A 22493-nucleotide genomic window follows, 5' to 3' on the forward strand; every position below is an offset into this window, starting at 1 on the left:
TCTGTCGAGTTCCAGAAAATATCTTTGCATTTGGTTCATTGTATGTAATAATAGGCATGCAGTGTAATAAGCACAACTCAGAGCATATGATTTTGTAAGTAGGTCCATTGATAACTCCATTGCTTAAGGTCAGCCTTATCATCTCTCAAAGTCCAAAACCTTCTCATTTATCAGAACTGTCCCAAGGAAAGAATTCTTATTCCTTCAAGTAACCGACCAAAATTTAGCTTCGGTTTTCTAATTTGCATTGAAAAATGGTACTTGGTTGCTATGGTATGGTATGGTATGTGGCAGTTCTCATAGGTTTTGATTTAGACTTTTCCAGAACACTTCTTTGACCTAAGTAATGCACATGTACTTGTGTTAAATAATCACTTATAAATTCCTAATCCATTTTAGAAAATTGAAGAAATTTCTAAAAATAATTTGTTTTGGCCAATAGTAACCAATCACAGCTAGGCTTTCATTTTTGAAGAAATGAATAGGAAATTCAATTTGTGTTGTGATTGGTTGATATGAGCAACAAAGGCAATTTTTATTATAGATGGTCATAAATCTCCTTCGGCTGAATAATCCATTTCATGTTCTGAGATATTTTATGATGTTTAAGATTTAAGATACTGCCAATTGTTCGAGACAAGGTTAACCTCTCTCAAAATGAGGTAGACAGGGCTTCAGTAGATAGCACTCCAGGTATCAGATTAAATGACTCCCTTTCTTTTTCCTGCATGACTGCTGATGTTTTAGGAATGATATTCTGTGTCGATGTACCAGTCTTACCCTCAAGCCAATATGTTGTCATGTCTCCTTTGCCCTGTGTGAAAAAAACCAAAACATTATTCAGCTGCAAAACACATTATTGATTGAAATAAAGACAGTAAACCTGCTCTCCAAATACACATAAATATTATTTGGCTGAGGATACTTGCAAAACTTACAAATAAATATAGCTTTTATTAAAAAAAAAAAAAGTATAACACTTTTATAAAAGTATAATATAAGTAATTCATGAAACGAAACATAAATACATGTGACGTTACCTTTAAGAGGGCGTTCACACTTGTGTGCGGTGTTCGGTGTGTGAATGGGTTTTAAAACTGACCGCCGGCAGAATGGCAAACACCGGACAGGGGCTCAAGTGTGAAAGAAGCATAAGTAGGTAATGGACAGGAATGGAAATATTTTGTGCTAACATTGTCGAAACAATTATGTTCGTAAAAAGCCTCACACAATGGGGCACATTTATGAAGTCTGGTGTTTTCATTGCCAGCCTTCATAATCCCTGTCCCAGCAGAGGGTCTGCATGTATCTTCATAAATCAGGTGCACCTTCTGTTGTGCTCTGTGCTTGCATTTTTTTGCAATTTTTGAGATCCACAAAAAAAAACCTGAAAAAACTTGCAACTTTTTGTGCAATAACCTGATTTGTGCAAAATTATACAAGGCTTAATATAGTTACCCCAATGTTCCTGTTTTTTTTTTTTCCTTAAATTACCCATATCAATACAATTCATTAAAATTCTAAATTCAATACTGAATTCATTCAGTAAAAAGGAACACAACCAGCACAAAAAGCATCAGGAACTCAACGTACTGGACATGGGAAAAGCATAGCAGGGTTACAAAGACATAAGATATAACAATAATAATTATTCCTAATTCTTGCCATGTAACATATATCACATGCAGAATTTGATATGTTTTGTTATTTTAATGTTTTCCATGTAAATACCTTGATTGTTAATGTCCCACGACATACCAACTTATATCCTCCAATTTGTTTCAGTAAATCGTGAGCACTGGAACTGCACTGAATTTTTAGTGCTAGAAAAAAAAATATTATGTTGTCAAAATGTGGATGGCATGTCTAAATAACAAATCAGGTATAAGGGAAACGTTTGTTTTTGTACTGTGTTAGCCAGTGGGTATGAAATATAAAAAACAAAAAAACTTGAGAGTCTTCAGTAGCTGATACATATTAGCCAATAGCCATTAAAAAAGGTATCAACTGCTGAAGACTCTCAAGTTTTTTGTTCTTTATATTACAAAAATCAGTAAGGCTAAGGCCCCACGTTGCGGAAGCGCAACTTTTTGTGTTGCAGATTTTGTTGCGTTTTTTTGAGCCAAAACCATTGAGCAGAAGATAGAAGTATAAGAACTTCCTATATAGTTCCCATTCCTTTTGATTCCTTTTGTAACCATTCTTGTCTTTGGCTCAAAAAAACTCAACAAAAAAGCTGCGTTTCTGCAACGTGAGGCCTCAGCCCAATAGCCATTTCAGGAGTTTCTGCCACTGATCTGCATGAGGATTTAGCCCCTTTCAGGGAATCTAATCCAGATGTCACTACCCACTGTAGATCACCACCAAGAATTGCATCTAACGTTTTTTATGACATAAAACTTCAAATCTTTGACAGAAAAATCTGTGACTTTACGAATGCCAAAACATATTCCCATTGGAAACATCTGGACTTGAATTTCACAAAGATTTTAACAAGGGATAAGTTCATAAATCAATATTATGTTATAGTTTCTAAATAATCTTGAGTGAAATTATTGATAGCACCATAGAACTAACATATAGTATTATGTTACATACAGTTTTCCATATAAACAGCTACACAATGCACATTTTAATCTATGTATTTTTAGTCTTTGTGTACACGGTAAGGCCCCAATGCCTTGGAAGCCTGAAGGTTACATAATACACTGTCAGTAGTCACTTTTCACTTCTTCCCACACCGTTGATAGCTTTGAAGTTATGTTTAGTCTGATGGTGTAAGTCAATGTTGCCAAGGAACAGTAATTGTCTTTTATCTTTTCACGTTGTTACAGATATTTTTATTATATTATCATTGAAATGTAACCTCAGATGAAGCAGAGACTATAAAAGGGTTACCTTCACTTGTGGATTCCATTCTTGAAGCAGTGTTCACTGTATCTCCAAACAAACAATATCTGGGCATTTTTGTTCCAACCACTCCGGCAACTACAGGTCCTATATACAATAGATTCAGTTATTACCGTAAGTGGGAAATATGGTGAACTCTAAATGGATATAAAGACACAAGCCTGGAGACACCCTCTCATCTGATCACAGGCTCAGGTTGTTGTTGTGACATTATCATAACCAGCCCAGATGAGAGGCCAACTGGCGTTTTGCAATCTAATGGCTGAGGTTTTTATTACGCTATGTGCTGCTCAGTGCTTCCTTTTCTTTCATTTAAGTTATAGAGACTTTCATTGTCTTTTATCTGTCCATACAAAAAAGGTTTTTGATAGGGTTTACTTGGGGTTCTTGGGCATGACCCCAGGAGCCATTGGGTTGGGCCCTGTTAATGAAGGGTTACACAGTAGTATTCTGTGAAAGAGATGTAACCAGTTAAGAGACTCTGGTTTGTCCATTTGTTAGGCTTTATACATCCTGGTTTTGATTCATGTATTGTGTTATCTTTTCTGTAAAATTATATAAAAGGCTTGACCCTATTACAGGGGGAGGAGGGGGACAGTCTTCCCCCTCCTTTTGCATTAAAGGATATCCGGGATATCCTGCATCCCCACTACTTTACATCGAGGTAGACTCTACAACACATTAAGTGTCCATCTCTGCAAATGATTTGCTTCTTCATATCAAAGTTCCCAGAATCGACCTTCTAAACCTTCCTCTCCCTTTTAGAAGTCTCAGCAACTTCAAAGTCTATTTACAAGTCGGAGATCCTCAATATAACTCTTCCATAGTCAGAGATAGATTGTTTGCATTCATATTCTTTTACATTCCCATTACATATTTGGAGTATAAAATCCTGCCAATCCAGCTGATCTTTTACATAACTTTATATCGCTCCATTTTCTTATCCTGGTTTTGCAGAATAAATGTACCTCAAATGTTTTTATCAGACCTTGTATATGAAATTAGCACAAAACATCTTAGATCCATGACACATGGGAAGGGGAGGGGAGGATCTGGTCTCTCAGACTTCTATATCTGTCATAAGACTGTGACTCCTTGACCACAAAAACTGTGCTGAAAAATTCGGCTTATACTCGAGTATATATGGTACGTTATCTCGCTTTTACTAGATAGAATATAATTTTTCGAAAATGAACTATTTACCTGGGGTCATTCTAACACCTAGAACTTTTTTACTATTTTATTGATGTGAGGGATTTTTATTTGGGGGTAAGTTGTAGTTTTAAATGGTGGCAATTTTTGGATTGCATGACTTTTTGATCACTTTTTTTGCTATATTTTGAGGAGAGACGAGGTGATGAAAATAAATGAATTTGCACATTGCGTTTTTTTTTTTTTTTTTAATGACGCTCATTGTACAAGAAAGTTATCTATATGTTCAATGTATAAGTTAGGAAGGACTAGTAGTAGGCAAGATAGCTAAGGAGAAAGGGAGGGGGTGTAAGCGAGTAACAGAGGAAGGGAGAGGGAGGTAGTGTGAGTCAGCCTATAACTATTATGATTCATTGTATGAGCTAAGACAACAAAATGATACAGTATTTAAACAAATGCAGAGGATGCCAGGGGCTCCCAGAGAAACTCAGAAATCACTCAAAACACTGCTAAAGGTATTTGAGTACACTTATTAACTCATTAATAGCACTAACAGGCCTTTTTTAAAAAAAAATTTTTTTTTGTCCCGAAAATCCCTATCAGTATGAACTTTAAGGGACTACTCCCAGCATTGTACATTTTATACATAAACATACCTGAATGAATTCCAGCACGTATCCTTAGCTGGGTATTAGGCTTATGTGGTATTCGAAAAGTCTTGCACACAGAAACTAAGTCTAATGCCATACTTGCAATCTGACTTGCATGATAAATACCATTCTCTTTGGGAACACCAGAAACAACCATATCTACATAGAACATAAAATGCACATGTATTACTTTAAGAAGGATCTACATAATTGTAGAACAAGCTGCTTAATAGGCTTCAACATTACATATGCCAGACATTTATTTTTATAAAAAAAAATGGAGGTTTCCCACAACAACCAACCAGATTTCCAGAGTGCCTATAAAAAAGCTGGAGCTAGAATCTGATTGGTAACTACAATATATCCAACTGCTATACTTTTAGATTTCTTTCAATAAACTTTCCTCAATACAATGTCTCCATTGGATACATCCTCTATAGGTATACCTATACTTGCATAGGGAATACAATGGTTATACAGAAATGTCACTTCCATATAAAATACCTTCATAGTGGGGGCATTTTGAAATGTGTAGACAGAGCTATAAACTGGAGAAGTGACCTGATACACAAAGGATTATCGCGTCCTATAGAATCTGAACCAAGCAGCCATATGGGCCCTGCTTGGATACAAGTGTATCTTTATAGAAAAAAGAACAAAACCCAAAAATAAAAGTACAGAAAACAGATTCTTGAGAGGCTAAGAACTTGTCAGCTTAAAGTAAATGTCCACATTCACACCATCTATTTTTTAGATCTAACATGCTGTGCAAATGAATTTTATAACCTATCTTTATAGTTTTCAGAGCTCCCCTATTTCATATAGTCATACAGTTCCCGGATGAAATTATTGCTGTCCATAACCATATATATGCTTTCTATATCAATTCCTCCTGGTTTTCTAGATCTCAGCTTGTTGTGATTCATTCTGCTTACTTCTAGTGGACAAAAGCAGTCCATGGTCATGTGATATACAGTCCATGGTCACGTGATTTACAGTCCATGGTCATGTGATGAGCACCCAGGTGTACAGCAAAGTAATCAGACATCTGCCTGGTAATGAGCTGTGCATCTGTGTGTCCATCACATGACCATGGGCCGTAAATCACATGACCATGGACTGAGTTTTATCCACTAGAAGTAACAGAATGAATGACAGCAAGCAGAGATCTAGAAAACTGTGAAGAATTCGTACAAAAAGTATTTTAGTAACTTGCATAACTTATTATTATACAAACAATAATAAACAATAGCAGTTTATTTGCTGAAAATGGACAACCCATTTCAGCCCCAACTGAGCAGTTTCTGCTAGTGATCATAATTTTAATACTTAACTGTACAGCAGATTTAGAACTTTGCATCATAAAAATGAAGCTCCGACCACTGTAAAGGTATATTATAAATTAACAGGAAATTTTGAACCTTATATAGATGAAATAAAATTGTTGGTAAAGGGTTGACATTCACAGACAGTAGGTAAGCTTCAGATTTCCTGGCTGGATTTGTACAGAATATCTGCAGCATACTGCAGTAACAGCAAAGTGTGAGTGATATATCTCATGTGCTATAGAAAAATGATTTGCACAGATATTTACTTGTAGTGCAAATATTAAATCCACAAAATGTAAAATTTGTTCCAAGTGGACACACCCCTAAGGCATCTTGCACATACAGTAGCTGTATTGCAGATATATGTTTTACTGTGACATGCTGATCATGGCTATTTGCCATTGCTTCTTGTTCCTGTATTTTATACGGCAGCACACAAAGGCTCAGAAACAGTATGTCTGCCACTTCCTACTGACAACAGATTGTTGGCCCAGTTTGCCTTCAGATTCAGCAGAGCTCTTCTTTTATCTTGTTATAAATGATGTGTAGATAAGAAAATGAATTGTTTCCCTCCTGCTGAATATTACAATTCTACTACTTACAGGCATCACCTATTGTCTCCACTTTATACACATCATAGTTGTCAATGATGTCATCAAAGGTAGTGTAGAGTTTGTTAAGGAAATCTACCACCTGGTACGGGGTACTGGTGCTGGACAAATGAGTGAACCCAACAATGTCACTAAAAGACAGAAATTGACATAAAGACATTGTAAATTATATATTAAAAAATGAACAGTATAAAAAAGTCAAACTTAGATATGCATATTCATCTGATCTTCATTTGACATTTGTCATATAAGATGTTTCTTAGGCATGTGGCACTCTTATTCTGGTCATTTCAAGAGATTGCTCATTATAAGCTGAATTTAGCTAAATATATATTTACCGTTGGGCTATATTATTTATCAGATATTGTTATTATTCTAGTATTGTTATTATATTAATCTCCATCAGCGCTTTTCACAGAAAGTGTTTCCATTATACCTATAGGGAAACCGTCAGCCTTTTTGTAGGTATAAGTGACATGCAGTGATTTCCAAAACCGCAATGGTGTTTGGTGCGCATTAGAGATGAGCGAACACTAAAGTGTCCTAGGTGCGAAATCCGATTTGAACAGCTGCACACTGTTCGACTGTTCGAATGGATTTCGAACCCCATTATAGTCTATGGGGGGAAATGCTCGTTTCAGGGGTAGGCAACATTCGATAAAATCATACTTACCAAGTCCACGAGTGACGGTCGGGCTGGATTCTGCTTGAAGTCATCTCCCAGCGCAGGGTCTCCGCATCCTCTTCCGGCTGGAATTCACTCTGCCTAGGCATCCGGCCTAGGCAGAGCCGACTGCGCATGCACGTGCGGCTCTGCCCAGGCCCGATGCCTGAGCAGAGCCAACTGCGCGTGTATGCGTGTGCATGCCCGCGCATGTGCAGTCGGCTCTGCCTAGGCCGGATGCCTAGGTAGAGTGAATTCCAGCCGGAAGACGCCGCGGGGATGCTGCGCGGAGAAGACTTCTAAAGGTAAGAGAAGAACCAGCGTTGATTGGCAATGTATAGCATTCTGCCAATCAACGCTGGTTCTGTATCGAACCTTAAACTTCGAACAGCTAGTAGTGTTCGATCGAGTACGAGTATTTAGAATACCGTAGTATTCGATCGAACACCTACTCGATCGAACAGTACTCGCTCATCTCTAGTGCGCATATTTCTCCGCAATGTGTGGATGGGATTCGTTACAAAATGTTGCTTTTTTCCCCCGTGATGTTTCTGCTACCTTAGATGTTTATATGGACCTATTGCAATATTGTAGCAAAATATCATGTCTGATGAAGTATGGTTCCATCTACCCCAGCGTGTTAATTCATGGAACAATAGGCACTGATATATATAAAAAAAATCACCAGTCACTTCATCATCCAAAATTCAATATTTGCTGTGCAACTACGTGTACAGGGATTGTGAATCCAGTTGTCTTTGATGAAAATCTGAACACAGATTGGTTACTTGAAGGACAGGGTTTATTAAACTAATCCTCAGACATAAACTGAACTGAAAAACTAAAATTCATTTCCAGAATATAGAATGTGTGGTACAGTGTTTCAGAAGGTGTTCCTGGACATGGTATAATGGGCATCAAACGTCATAGCTGCAGGTGGAACTACCTCTAGCATTTCCTGCATTTGGTAAGGACATATTCTGTTATCATATTACCCCGTACATAGCACAGAAGGGAATTCAGCTTCTGTTTTTGGTGGCCTACCATGTACATTTTCTACAGCTGTATCTGTATCTTCCTACAGCAAATTTGGCTACTTGCCAGGAGTGTCATGAGTTCTATATGAAGGGGATTTTCTATAGCGACCTTACCCTACTGAAAATAAATAGCTTCAACAATTTTTTTATGTCAGTGACCAGACTAAAGATCCAAAGTAGTTAAGTAAGATTATTAATGGCTGTAAGTATGAAATATCTCTGGAGCATCCATTTACAGGTCATTAATCTTATAATATTCCCAGCTGAAGGGATGTGTCCTTGTAAGCTGTGCTGCTCCGACCTGGGTTAAATACATATTTCTTATTCTCTCTTCTACATTTAGGATAAAAAGTAAGAATCCCCTTTCAATCTACTTAAAGGGGGTTGTAGATGTCCTAATTAAAGTGGTCTGTCCTATTTCCAAGTGATGACATAAAGGGTATCCATCACGTTGTTAGACTTCTTTAATTTACATAAGATACCCTAAGAAATACAAGTTAGTAGGTGCTACATTTTAGCAAAGTATATAGAATTTATTTGTAAAGTAGTGAGCCTCAAATAAAGTGCAAATATAAAATACTTGACCACTTTTTTTTCTATAAAAGGAGTCTCATAATTGTTTCCTTCAGCCGAGAAACATGTATAAGATTATCAGCTACTACAAGTGAGAATGTAAAATAGAAAAAATATCATGAACCAAAGTTCTAATTTGAAGCTGTTAAAAGGGTTATCCCATCAAAAAAGGATAAGCAATAAATATAGGTTTTCCGGGGACCTCATCATTACAACAGTTTTATTTTCCACTGGGCACAGAGATAACTATAATACAGTGGCAATAGACATGCATGTCCATAACATTATTTAGTTTCCAATGAGAAAGAACAGATTTTTGAGACCCCCTATTCTAGTTACTACTGGGGGTGGCAGTGGTGGAACCCTAAGCAATCAAACATGCTTGACCAGTGATGTAACACATGTCTTGTGGTGCAAACTTTTGTCTTGGCCCTTATAGGGCCTCCTCTCCCCCAACAGTGGCCCCCCACACAGTATTATATGCACAGTATTATATGCCCAACAATGTCCCCCCAAATAGTATTACATGCAAAGCAGTGTCCCCCCCCATTATTATATGCCCTGCAGTGTCCCCTTCCCCCACAGTATTATATGCTCCCAACAGCCCCCCTCCACTCCGGGCCTTTTATTATACTCTGGGGTCTCCTTAGACTCCAGAGTATAATAATCGAAGGCCCAGGGAAGGTGATTAAGAATAACAAACACTAATACTCACTTTTCCTGGGCATCCTGGCTCTAGCTGTCTTCAGCATCTTCCACCATCTTCACAATGTCTCTGCTGAGGCCTGTGATTGGTCCTCAGTCATCACATAACATCATTACACTACTGCCCCCCATGTGACCACTGCGGCCTAATCAGAGGCCTCAGTCACATGATGGAATATGCCGGAGAGGCCACTGAGCTCTGGAGAGGTGAGTATATGTATTTATTATTTTAAGCCACCTTCCCTGGGCTAGTATCTATTGAAAAGGGGCCAGGCGACATGGTGGGGCCCCTTTTCATTTACAATATATTTAGCGGTTGGGAAACCAGGCTTTCCCCAACCGCTGTCATAGTGTTATTGGACCCAGCCATCTCCAGCTGTCCGCGGGCCCTGTACCTTCGCTGGGCCCAGTTGCACTCCCCGCGACCATGATTGTTATGCCCCTGTGCTTGACCTATCCTGTCTCTAGGTGATAAGTGTTTAAGTGGGATAGTCCCCTTTAATGTAAAATCTATAATGGGTCCCCTCACTAATCTTGTGCAATACATATCACTTTTGGCACCTTCTTGAGTAATAGCACATTCAGAAATTTTCAACTTGATTAAAAAATAGATTTTACAACACTGCTTATTTGCACATGTATTTATCTATCTTCTTTGCACCTTTGTATTACCTAATATTAATTTGTTACTTGTATATTGATGAATTATACATATATATGTCATATAATACATGTTTTTACATTTGAGATATATTTTTTATATTCAACATAATTGTCCAAGTCTCTGCCACCACTGGAAACAGAAAACCTGTGAGAGGCTAGTACATTTTTGGTTTATTTTATTGCCCTCATTTGCTGGATATATTGAGGTTTGAAAAAATTTTGAAGGATGAGAGATACAGTATGTTTCCATAATAAATAGCTAAAAAGAAATATATGAAGACAATTACAACTTAGCATTTATTATCTGTATAAAAATATAGTGATACTCCAATTTCAAAACCCACTGGTTTAAAATAATAAGTCACCTGCAGTTGTACCATCAAATTGATTCAAACATCCTAATATCCATGAAGGATACTCTTGAACCACATATCATTTATGGTAAATTTTAACCACCTACAGTGTCATTCAACCATTGAACCCCTATTTTTTGGTCTATAGGGAGGCAGCGGTACAGAGCGATTTCTCTTTGTTGAGCAACCCCTAATGATGCATTTAGGGGCAATTTTTTTTTTCTTTTTAAATGTAGATTGTGAGCCCAATATAGGGATCACAATGTACTTTTTTTTTTCATTTAAGTATGTTTTTGTAGAATGGGAGGAAATCCACACAAGCCTGCAGTACTAACCACTGAGCCACCGTGTTGCCTTAGGGGCAGTTTGGTTTTTATGGCAGTAGAATGTACCATAGCGGTTGGAACATTTGGCACCTAGGGCACTGCTATGTCAAGCCAGCCTATAATATGATATACAGTAGGGGCTGCAGGTGACATATGAGATGTATGTACACACACTCTAGTTGTATTTATTGACTGAAGAAAGATTTATTGGGGTGAGGTACGTATGATTAAGAACCGGTGCATGAATTAAGATAGGTTGGGATAATCTCACACACTGCCAGACCTACTCAGTTTAATGGCATAGGAGTGATTAAAAAAGGGGTTCATGTTACATATTGATGTTTAAAGACAAGACTTGGACAGCCGCTTTATTAAAGTTAGCTATATTAATTATATGAGTTCTTCACTTCCCACATTCCTGACTTGATAAATTTCCATTTTTCATTTCAGAAATGTGCTCATTCGGAAGCCATGTCCTTCACAAGGGAAAGAGCAAATGAAAGCTAAGAACATTGTTCTATGTTTTATAAAGCTCGAGAAATAACTTGAGTTGATCACCCAGCCTCAGCTTCCCTGCATTTCACTTCCACCTGTACTCCAGTGAGGAGTATAAAATTTTCATATAGCAGAACAGAAACAAGGGAAGTAATACATATGCAACAGACTGGACTTCATCACAGTATTTCATGGAAAGGAACCAAAATTTGTTAAGAAAGTATAGCACAATATTTATTAAAGGGATCCTATCGTTAAAATTAAATTTTTTGTCACTAACACGTAGGAATAGCCTTAAGAAAGGCTATTCGTCTCCTACCTTTAGAGGTCTTCTCTGTTCCGTAGAAATCCCAGTATTCGCTGGTATGCAAATGAGTTCTCTTGCAGCACTGGGGGCAGGCCCCAGCACTCAAACAGCACTGGGGACGTCCCCAATGCTGCGATGGAGGTGGACGCCCCCAGTGCTGCGAGAGAAGTCATTTGCATACCGAGAGAGTTTATTGAAATACACATTAATTTTCAAAGGCCTACCTGAAGAACACAGTTGCACTGCTATAACTCTGGGCTTGTGAAGGTTTTCCTTGTCTTAGGTCATCTGCAACCTGCTTTGGGAGCATGCCTTGACAAAAAGAATAAGTCAATTGTATTAAATGTTGCTACAAATAAATATTAGCAAACGATATATATAACACGAAAATGAACAGTATTATAACAATAAACGGACACCAACTGATACTAACTGATACATGATACTAACTGCTCCACTAATACATTTGAGATATGGATTTGGATCAGTTAAAAAAACGGACACGTTAAGATCAGTTATTATCTGTTAATGTCTGTTATGATAGACACTTTCATAACGGAATCCAACGGTAGTGTGAACCCTGCCTGATTAAATAGCAATGGCCTAAGAAAAATCTTTAAAGATAATTGAAGATGATCTCCTATCATGCAAATCTAAGTTCCATTACCTACTTTCCAGCTCCTTCATAATTCACAAAAGATTTACTACAGTCCTGCTGTTTGATAGGCTCGAGGGTGTCAGATGACTACTGATCACATGTTGATAGGCAATTAATGCAATCTTTATACCAAGAAAAGTAACATTTACTTATGAAAATGAGCTCTTTGGTACACCCAGGGCATGGCCTCATATGTTGGAGCATCTGTTTTGGCCTTTGGTTGCCACAAATCAGGACCTATTATGTTAGGAGGCAGCACTTATGCTCTATCAGGCACAGTCATGCCCTAGGTGCATAAGACTGCACTACTAATTTACACAGAGAAAAAGGGAAAAAAAGTATATTCACTTACTGTATAGAAGACGGTCTGTTTTTTGTTTTTCATGCATTAGATCTTGTGTGCGCTCTGCAACTAATAGCTCCAGATGTTTACTATACTTTTCCATCTAATGTAAAGAAGAAATCTAATTAGATTATTAATTCATTAACCAGATAAACAACTGACAGCATGTACTCGTTGACAAATAAAGAATGCACCTAGATAAAAAAAATTTTGAACTGCTGAAAACCTAGGCACCTAGATATGTAAATGGTATAGGTGCTGTCTGATCAGACACTGGGTCTTTCCACCAAAGTTCTTCCCAGATTGCCCTACAAAAAGGCTCTCAGTGGCTACTTTTGGGTAGTGTTATTCTGAGTTCAGACGGAGTTTTCTGGTCCAGAATTTGAGACGGAGGCTGCCTCAGATTCCAGACCAAAAAAACGGTAGCCGCGACTGGATGCCGATGCAGTGCACCAGCATCGTCGCAACACTCTGCTCCAGATTAGGCCCAAATGAATGGGCCTAGTCGGGAGGGAGTGTCTTCAGATGGACATCCAAGGCTGAACCGACCGCGGCATCCGCCTGAAGAATGAGCATGTCGCTTCTTTTTGGCGGGAGCAGGAACAAACTGCTCACGGAAAAAAGGACTTTTTTTGGTCAGGATTTTGAGGCAGATTTGCAGCTTCCATCTGGCCAATAAGGCAAGGAGACTCCCAGGTTGCCCTAACCACTGGATGACCCATATAGACCACCGATAGAAATCCTTTCACAAGCAGCTCCCACAGTTATCTTTTTCACCATATAGAAACAGAAGGTACCTTTATTGCACACCCCACTGGGCAGTCTCTGCCCAGACTATTACCAGATGCTAAGCAGAAGAAAATTTTGTGTCACGAAGCCTATTACATGTTCTGCGATTGACAGTCAGTTAAATAATGTTTTAGTTTTAATATATAGGTTATTACAGACACAGCAATGCCAAATATGTATTGTTTTTATAATTTTTTTTACATTAGAATTATTTTTAAAAGGAGCATTTTTGGACTTTTGAACCTTTTTTTAAAATTTTTGTTGCCCATCAGGGAACTTGAATCAGCGATATTCTGGAGAAGCATAAGGTGATAACTTATTTCATTGATCAGCAACTACCAGATCCCAGGCCGCAGGGGGACCAATCCGGAGCACAATAGTGAATACACATATTCATTTTTTAATGGCTACAAAAGGAATGAGAAATATATAATAAATACTTATATTTCTACTTTCTACTTAATTCACTCCTGGCTTTGGTTCAAAAACAAGCAGCAAAATCTGCAACAAAATAAGCTGCGTTTCTACAAAATGGGGCCTCAGCCTTTAGCTGAAGCTCTGTGTTGTGAAAACACAACAACAAAACCCCCCCAGCATTTTACAGTAACAGCAAAATGAATGCGATTCTGGCTAATTCCATCCACACATTACAGAAAATGAAAAGCTGTGTTTTCAAAATCGTATATAGGTTTCCTCTGTGGACTTTCTGCTTGGGTTAAAAAGCCTCCCATTGATTTCAATGTGTAGCACCTGTAAGCCGGCACACGTTGAAGTGAATGGGATCTGTTTTGAGCGCTCACACTCTGACACGTGTATATGTGTCTGAATGCGCGGCGTGTTACTCCGTGGGAACAGAGCCTAAGAGTCTTTAATGCAGATCTACTCCATCTATAGCTGCTAATGGATCCTGTAAAAAGTATGCTGCATTTGTGTTTGCATTTTACATCTGTATTATTTCTGTATACAACAAGGGAGAAAATATACTAAAAAGCACAAAGTCAATGGAAAATCAGTGTGCACCTACTGTAAATGCAAAGTTAAACACAAAACAATGTTTGGTATTTTGGTTCTCTCTTTACCTCCAATATATGTATATTCCTGCATATGGATGTATTTTGCATTGTAAGGAATACGCATGTTCCCATATGCAGATTTTTTTTTTTTTAATAAAGTAGAAAGTGTTTTGAAACAGTGCCCTGCTTTCCTTGGCACGCCTAAAATTTATCAGCTGGGCGTATTGCAGTTACTCAAGCATAAAGCAGGGAGAGATTACCCTTATGCTTTTTAAAGCAGCTTTACATTATCATGGTGTCATATTTATTCTTGGAAATGAAACTGGTCTAAAGGTGACATGTCTTACAGAAGAAAGCCACTTAGCAATGGAAATTAAATTATATAGTATATTAAGCAGTTCCACAACGCAGGGTCAGGACCAAACGATTAATCTTCTTACACCTTGACCTAAGGGATATAGTCATACAGTGAAGATGCAACTCAGTCTTATCTAAAATTGCAAAGTAATTCAAAATGTAGTTTAAAATACATTAGGAGAAAGACTGGAGCTCAGGTAAACTAGTGATGGGAATAGTACATAGACTAAAATAGAGCATTCAGCATTCAAGTCATCTTCCCTGCAATGTAATGGAGTAATAGAAGTATTTATAATTAAGAGGACATGTCGGTACAGCCTATAAAGCATTCATGAAAAAGATGCCTCCTTACCCTAGTCTTATTAGAGATGATATATTCTGAAAATATAGAATGGAAAGATATAGTAGTTATATGTTACCTCGTATATGTTATATGTCATATAGCAGTGATATGTTATATGTTACTGTATATTGACCTTTCTTTATGATGTGTCATCCCCATGCTATGAGAGCTAGGAACGCTGGCCCTTAAAAGCAAAATATTGCCTGCTGCTAATACAGATGAATAATTTTCCTTACACTAGGGTGGGCACAGGTGCCAACATTTTGGCTTTTCTTTTCACAGCTGGAGCGGAACTAGATTTTCCATTATGGTTTAATGGAAGCAGAGGAGTAATATGAAGCTTCAGCGACACAAGGTCCCCAACTAAGAGAACCTCAAGTACGACATTCCAGTGACAGCATTGGTGTCACTTACCAGCAACTCTTTGGGTATAAGCACACGATAAGCATTTACATGCACAAATCTACACCAAAATCCATATATATACCTGTGGAAATCCATGTGGAAAATCCCCAACTGGTGCAGATTTTGGTATGGATTTCCATACATGTATATACAGATTCCAGCCTGGATTTTGAAGCTGTTTGTTAAAAAATCTATGCTGGGAACCCCCCCCCCCCCCAAAAAAAAAAAAAAAAAAAAAAAACTGACATGCTGCTTATTTTAAAATCCATGGGGATAATACTGTGTGCAGGGGCCACTATGGGACATAATACGGTGTGCAGGGGTCACTATGGGAGATAATACTGTGTGCAGGGGCCACAATGGGGCATAATACTGTGCGCAGGGGCCACTATGGGGCATTATACTGTGTGCAGGGGCACTGTGGGCATAATAGTGTGCGCAGAAATGCGGGGGGGGGGGGGTGTTATGTCAAAAGTTTGCCACAGGGCCCATTCCTTGTTACGCCACTGATTATGGAAACACTGGTGTTTCCCATACAGGTATAATATAAGCAGAAAGTCCGCAGAGGAAAACTCTGTGGCCTTTGTGTGAAAAGCTCTGTGAAAAAAACGCAATGCATTTCTGCTATGATTTCTCCCACAACACTTTTTAGCTGTGGCTCGCTTTGTGGGGCCTTAACCAAAGGATGAAACCCCACGTTGAGAAACACAGTGGAAAAAAAAGCAGCTTTTTACAGTACCAGCAAAGTGAATGAGATTCTGGCTATTCCCATCTACATATTGTAGAAAAAAAAAAAACGCTGCAGAAAAACTGCATTTTCAAAAATTCTGCTTTCAATTATACCTGTCAAAATGTTTGCATTCTACCTATAAGTTTAAAAAAAGAAGAAAACCAGCTGAGAAAAACTTAACAAAAATGCAATGAAAAATAGTGTGGAAAAAAAAACGTGAAGCCTTCTGCTGTGGGTTTTTAGCTGTAATTTCGATGTGAGGTGCCTTAGTCTAAAACTAAAATCTGACCACCAGTGACAAGGTCAGGTGGAGATTGGGATATGTAGGTGGTTTGCACCACTTTTAGGCTAAGGCCCCATGTTTTTCCTGCAGCGTTTTTCGCTGAAAACTTGCATAGGTTGCCAGATCCTAACCGCAAGAGAATCATCATCAGCAATTAGAGATGAGCGAACACTGTTCAGATCAACAATACATGTAGATAAAATTCGGCTCCAACCAGAGTGAAGAAAAATTCAAAAATCCAAGGCTGTAAAAATTAAAACTTACATCTTTATTAGATATCCATTAAAATGGTGAGAATAGGTCACGACACAGCTACGCGTTTCGGTGCTTCTGCACCTTCGTCACGGAATGAACTACTGAGCAACCACAATCACTTTTAAAACAAACCAAACCTAATACTCCACCCCCTTCAATCAACATTTCAACGAGTAACACATAATATACAACTTTATCATATTGTTAAACCTATGTAAATACAACCTCAGATAACACATGAAACATAAAGAAAACAGAAAACAGATTTACATACATATAAATAGAAAACATATATCAAAGATGATCTCTTACCTAAGCACATATAACATCAGCCGATCCGAACAGCACGCTCCCATAGAAATGAATGGAAGCACCTGGCACGCAGACTTTGCCGGCGGCTGGCCGCTTAACCCCCCCGCGTGCCGGCTGCTTCCATTCATTTCTATGGGAGCGTGCTGTTCGGAACGGCTGTCCGAACAGTGTTCGCTCATCTCTATCAGCAATGCATCATTTTCCCCACTTTTTCTGACTTATCATGGCCATGGGATATTTGTACACCCTCATAATTTCCACCTCCAGATTTCCCCCAAGTGCCCCTACCAGCACGACTACCAGTACCACACCTCCTGTCAATACTACCTACACCACCAATACTTATGTTTTCTACTTCCACCACTGCCTCCACTACTTCCAAAATTCATCATACAACTCATGAAAAAGAGGAGGAAGACCTAGAACACGAGAAACTACTTTCTCAGCAGGTGTTACATTACTAGTATGGATCTGTGTCAATGAAGATAAAGAAAACATAGTTGACAGTCTGGAAAGGCCCTGCAGTAAATTGCATGTTACATCATAACATGTAAGATTTCAAGATTGTATCAGCCTCAGATGCCATCTCCTCCTGTTACTGAGATGAGTGAGCTAAGTAAACAAAAACATTTTATTTCTCAGGAAGTACAACAACCCCGCAGCTACTAGCAAAGCCATCACAATCGGAAGTAGTCTTGCTGGTGCCACCCACATTATTGTTAGTACAGTACAGACATGGATGGTGTAGCCATAGCATGAATGTTTCCTTCTTCCCCTCCTTTAGCCTGTCGCCTGCCCTGTTCTTTTCCTACTCTGTTATTTAACTGCATTACTTATATAATAGTGATTGGCATCCATGTTTCTATTTATTTATTTATTTTATCATTTTTAGCAAAAGAAAATAGCAAATAAATCAATTTTGGCACTGAAAGGGTTACCTGTCAATGAGCATTAGACTACACTGTCTACCAATAAGTATTTGGACACCCATGCAAATGAAGATATCTGCAGTCATGATATACATCACGCCTTCCACCGTTAAATAGGAAACAGCATTGGCATTAGTCACGTGCAAGATGCCACGAAGTGCAGAACTGTCTGATTTCAAGAAAGGGGTAATTGTGGGGTACCTCAGAAATGGCCAATCTATAAGGGACATAGCAAGCGAACTGAATTACCTAAAATCGACAGTGACCTATGTGATTACGAAGTGGAAGGTGAACGGTGATTGTCGGAATGTGCCCCAAGTCGTCAGACCTCCGAAACTGGGAGATACTAGAGACCGACGGGTGCTGGCCAGAGAAACCGCACCCAACCGATGGCTCACATACACCAGGAGTTTCACCAGGCATCCGGGAGTATTGTGTCGCTCAATACCATCCATAAGGAAGCATCTGCTGGGTTCTACCAACTATTGAATATGAAGAAATGTTTTTCTATTCTACCACAGGTGTCCAAATACTTATTGGTAGACAGTGTAGAACTCATTGAGTAAAAATGGCAGTTTTTCTGTATTTGTTAACAAAATTAAACATTTAAAAAAAAAAAAAAACAAACTTAACAAGAAGATGAGATTTAAGGAATTGTCCTGGTCAGTGAGAATTAGACTAGAACACAGTTCAGGAGTCAGCTGGGGTTTCTGCAGTGATAATGGAAGTTTTAAAATGGTTAAACCTAACTAAACTGTGCTCCACTAGTCCTCCTCCTATAATTCTGTACTTCACTTGTTGGTGTTGTCTTTCTACTAGGAATGTATTAGCAGCTATTGCATAGGATCATGCAGCCATAACACGTCTTTACCTTAGCTTGACTATTACAAAATGGTTCTCCTTCTTCCTTCTTTTTGCATGTGATATTAGTACTATAATCTACCACTCAGGATGGGCTGACAGGCTCTCAAGCGATGCCAGAAACCCGTTTAGGTTACAAGGACCATGTGAACCACCTTCTCTGCTCTTTCTCTACCTCGTAAATGATGGCAGTCATAGTTCACTCAAGATGATTCGCAAAAGTTCCATTAAACACAGAAACTTTTGGAAAAGTTTCAGCTCAAACTGATTTGTTATGAAGCCAATTGCTCACCTCTAATAGCAAATTTTCTGTAAAACTGCAAATTAAAATTGTAATTCTCTAATATAATTTTATTAACAGAATTTCTATCATTAGGTGAGAAAATACATCAGGGTAGCCTGAGGGTTTACAAATTCCCTATGGCTGCCAAAGTATTTATTAATGATGAAATTACAATTACTATCATATAGGTTACGGCTTACAAATATCTATGCCACCCCTACAGAGAATATCTTATTTTGTAACTATAAACCTGAGAAAAATCTAACTTAGTATAACCACAGAGGACTGACAGTCAGATCATATTTAATAGTCGATCTTTCCTGTCCCCTACAATAGGGCATTTTCTTTACCACCTGACAATGTGCTAAATTCAGCGCACATTTCAGTTTTGCAGGTATTTTCCCAGTTCTAGAGATAATGGTGCCGTTATTTTTGGCCCTAGCTAGCATTTATAGCTCAGTGTCATTGCTGGGCAGTGAGGAACGTCCCCTTCACAGTACATGACTATAGAAGTGGACTGTCAAGGGGGTGTTACTGAGCTGTAAGGCCAGCCCGTCTCACGGTACCATGATATTCAGAAGCTGAGGCAGATACCTGCAAAACTAAAAGTGTGGTAAATTCAGTGCACTGCCTGATTTGCAATGGTATATCACAGTGATGGCTAACCTTTTGAGCTCAGTGTGTCAAAATTCATAAAAAAAACTTAACTAGGGTGCCATGTCATATCTTTTTATGGCCCCCACACAGTATCTAACCCATTTTTATGGCTCTTGCACAATATCTGACCCCTTTTTATGGCCTCAATGCAATATATGACACTTCTTTAACCCTACCCACAAAGCATATGATCCCCCTATTTATGGCCCCTACACAGTTTATGATCCCTTTTATAACTCCTCACAGTATATGACCCCCTTTTTTTAAAAAACCACCTGTAGTATAAAGCCCCCTTTTTTCTCCCCACCCCCACACAGAGTCCTGGGCTGCCCTCCGCTGACGCCTCCAGAGTTCACTGTAGCCAACGCTGTAGAATGCGAGGACGCAGTTCGTAGTGTCTCGATGTTCTACAGCGTTGTGACATAAGTGTAGTGCCACCTAGAGGAGGCAGCGAAGGGAAACCAGGACAGGAGTGTGGACAGGGGAGTAAGGGAGCATTCACACGGAGTAACGCCGGGCGTGTATTACAGCCGTACACGCCGGCGCTACGGCAGGCTGCTGAACACTTCCCATTCACTTCAATGGGAGCGCTCGTAACGCCGCCATTACGAGCGCTCCCATTGAAGTGAATGGGAAGTGTTCGGCAGCCTGCCGTAGCGCCGGCGTGTACGGCTGTAATACACGCCCGGCGTTACTCCGTGTGAATGCTCCCTAAGAATTATCAGCAGCTGCTTATTGCGGTAACACAATAAGTAGTTGCCAATTAAAAAGAAAAATGTCGTTCCCCAGTTTATTCCATGAGGCCAATGAAAGTGCGCCCGTGCGACTGCCACTCTTGTCTCACTGCTTTTACACAGTCGAGATTGAGAGCAGCTGAAGCCACATAGAAATTCGCCAACCCCAAACCCAACCAAGATTTTATTTGCAAACATTTAAAAATTGTTTCTGGGATAGTGGTTATGGTTCATGGGGAAGGGTTGGCTTATAGTGGGCATAGTTCACAAAATACACAACTGATACCTCGCAACTAACAAATTTTGCACCTGATGATTCTTTATGGGCCATACTTTAGAACTTTCTATGCAGATGCGGGGTACTAAGCGTACAGTTGTAAATCTGTATTTTGCTGGAAGATGATTCCACTATGCGGGGGAGTAGGATGGAGTAGTAGGTAGCTGCTAGGGCCCATAAAGGGGTTGTCCCATCACAAGGATCCTATCTATACTGCTTGTTAATGTGGATTTAAGACTTTTCCTAAATACACTGCTTCAGCAAAACTGCTTTGTTTATCCACACTGCGTTTCTATGGCTCTTGGGATTATTTGCTCAAATGTCAAGTGATGTATCTGCTGCTCTCAGGGGGGAGGGAGGAGGGGCTAAGTGCACGGGAGTGAGTCTGTGTCTGTAGCTGTTCCTGTGTTTCTGTGTCCTGTTTTCTTATATAAAACTGTCTAAATCCTAGTGGGCTAAAAGCCCTGGTCCCTCTGCTCACTAGGATTTAGCTTTCTTATATAGAGCAGGCTAAAAGCTAGTGAATAGAAGGACCTGGTCCCTTAGCCCACTAAGATTTAGCCGACTCTATATAGAACAAGCTAAAGCCAAGTGTTATAGGACCTTTGATGACATCACAGGCCCTTCAGTCGTCCCGTAGGATCACGCTATGTGGTGGGAGGAGCTACATGCTAATTTTGGGGCGGAGCTAAACTGGAGGTAGTCAGACAGTATGGCTTTGCATATGAAACCCCGCCCACCAATTGACGTCGAAAACCAGGAAGAAAGAAGAGTTTACAGCAGCGAAGACTGGTGAGCAAGGGACATGGGAATACCCCTTTAACATCCACAAGGGACGAAAAATGTGTCAGCGACAACGTCGTGTGTGTATTTTATTGGTTTCAATAAAGCTACATTTTACTGAACATTCTGGGAGTAAGGGTGCGTTCACACGGAGTAACGTGCCACAAAATCACGGCCGCAAAATAACGCGGCGTATAAGAGACTAACTCCCATTGAAATCAATGGGAGCATATACGGCGCGCAAAGTCTCACACGCCGTATACGTGCCACATCACGCGGCACGTTACTCCGTGTGAACGCACCCTAAGTGTGGTGCCTCTTTACTGGTCCAGGATCCTATACTTTGCTACTTTGACTCTGACAAACAAAACTGCTAAAGAGCATGTGCTCTTTTTTGGCCGGCAAAATACCAAGCTCCCTATACTGCACCCTTCTATATTTTAGACAGGACCACTCCGCACAGTATAATGCACTCATAGAGGTCCCTGCATATTTTCAGTACTACAATATAGTATGATACACTCCTCAATAGTACCATCACATGGTATAATGTCCACCTTCCAGTATAATGCCCACCTCGGTGTCCCCAAATAGTATAAATCCCCCTCAGAGCCCACAGACAAGATAATGCCCTCCTCAGTGCCGCTACACATGTTGTGCTCCACATATAAGCTATTTGTGTTCCCACACAAGATTATGACCCTCTC

The 22493-nt window shown here is 39.3% G+C and overlaps 1 protein-coding gene across 1 annotated transcript in view; it reads right to left on the minus strand.

Moving 5' to 3' along the window:
• Positions 1–507: 507 nt before the first annotated feature.
• The window catches only part of LOC142210734 (atrial natriuretic peptide receptor 1-like), a 67777-nt gene continuing 45791 nt past the window's right edge, over positions 508–22493 (minus strand). Inside the window, exons 19-25 of the mRNA XM_075280152.1 lie at positions 12785–12878; positions 11999–12086; positions 6643–6782; positions 4719–4871; positions 2899–2997; positions 1732–1823; positions 508–814 (exon numbers count right to left, since the gene is read on the minus strand). Coding sequence (XP_075136253.1) covers positions 653–814; positions 1732–1823; positions 2899–2997; positions 4719–4871; positions 6643–6782; positions 11999–12086; positions 12785–12878 — 828 coding nt within the window. The 3' untranslated portion in view covers positions 508–652. The remainder of the gene's footprint in view (positions 815–1731; positions 1824–2898; positions 2998–4718; positions 4872–6642; positions 6783–11998; positions 12087–12784; positions 12879–22493) is intronic.

Source organism: Leptodactylus fuscus, chromosome 1 (genome assembly GCF_031893055.1).
Source record: "Leptodactylus fuscus isolate aLepFus1 chromosome 1, aLepFus1.hap2, whole genome shotgun sequence".
NCBI lineage: Eukaryota > Metazoa > Chordata > Amphibia > Anura > Leptodactylidae > Leptodactylus > Leptodactylus fuscus.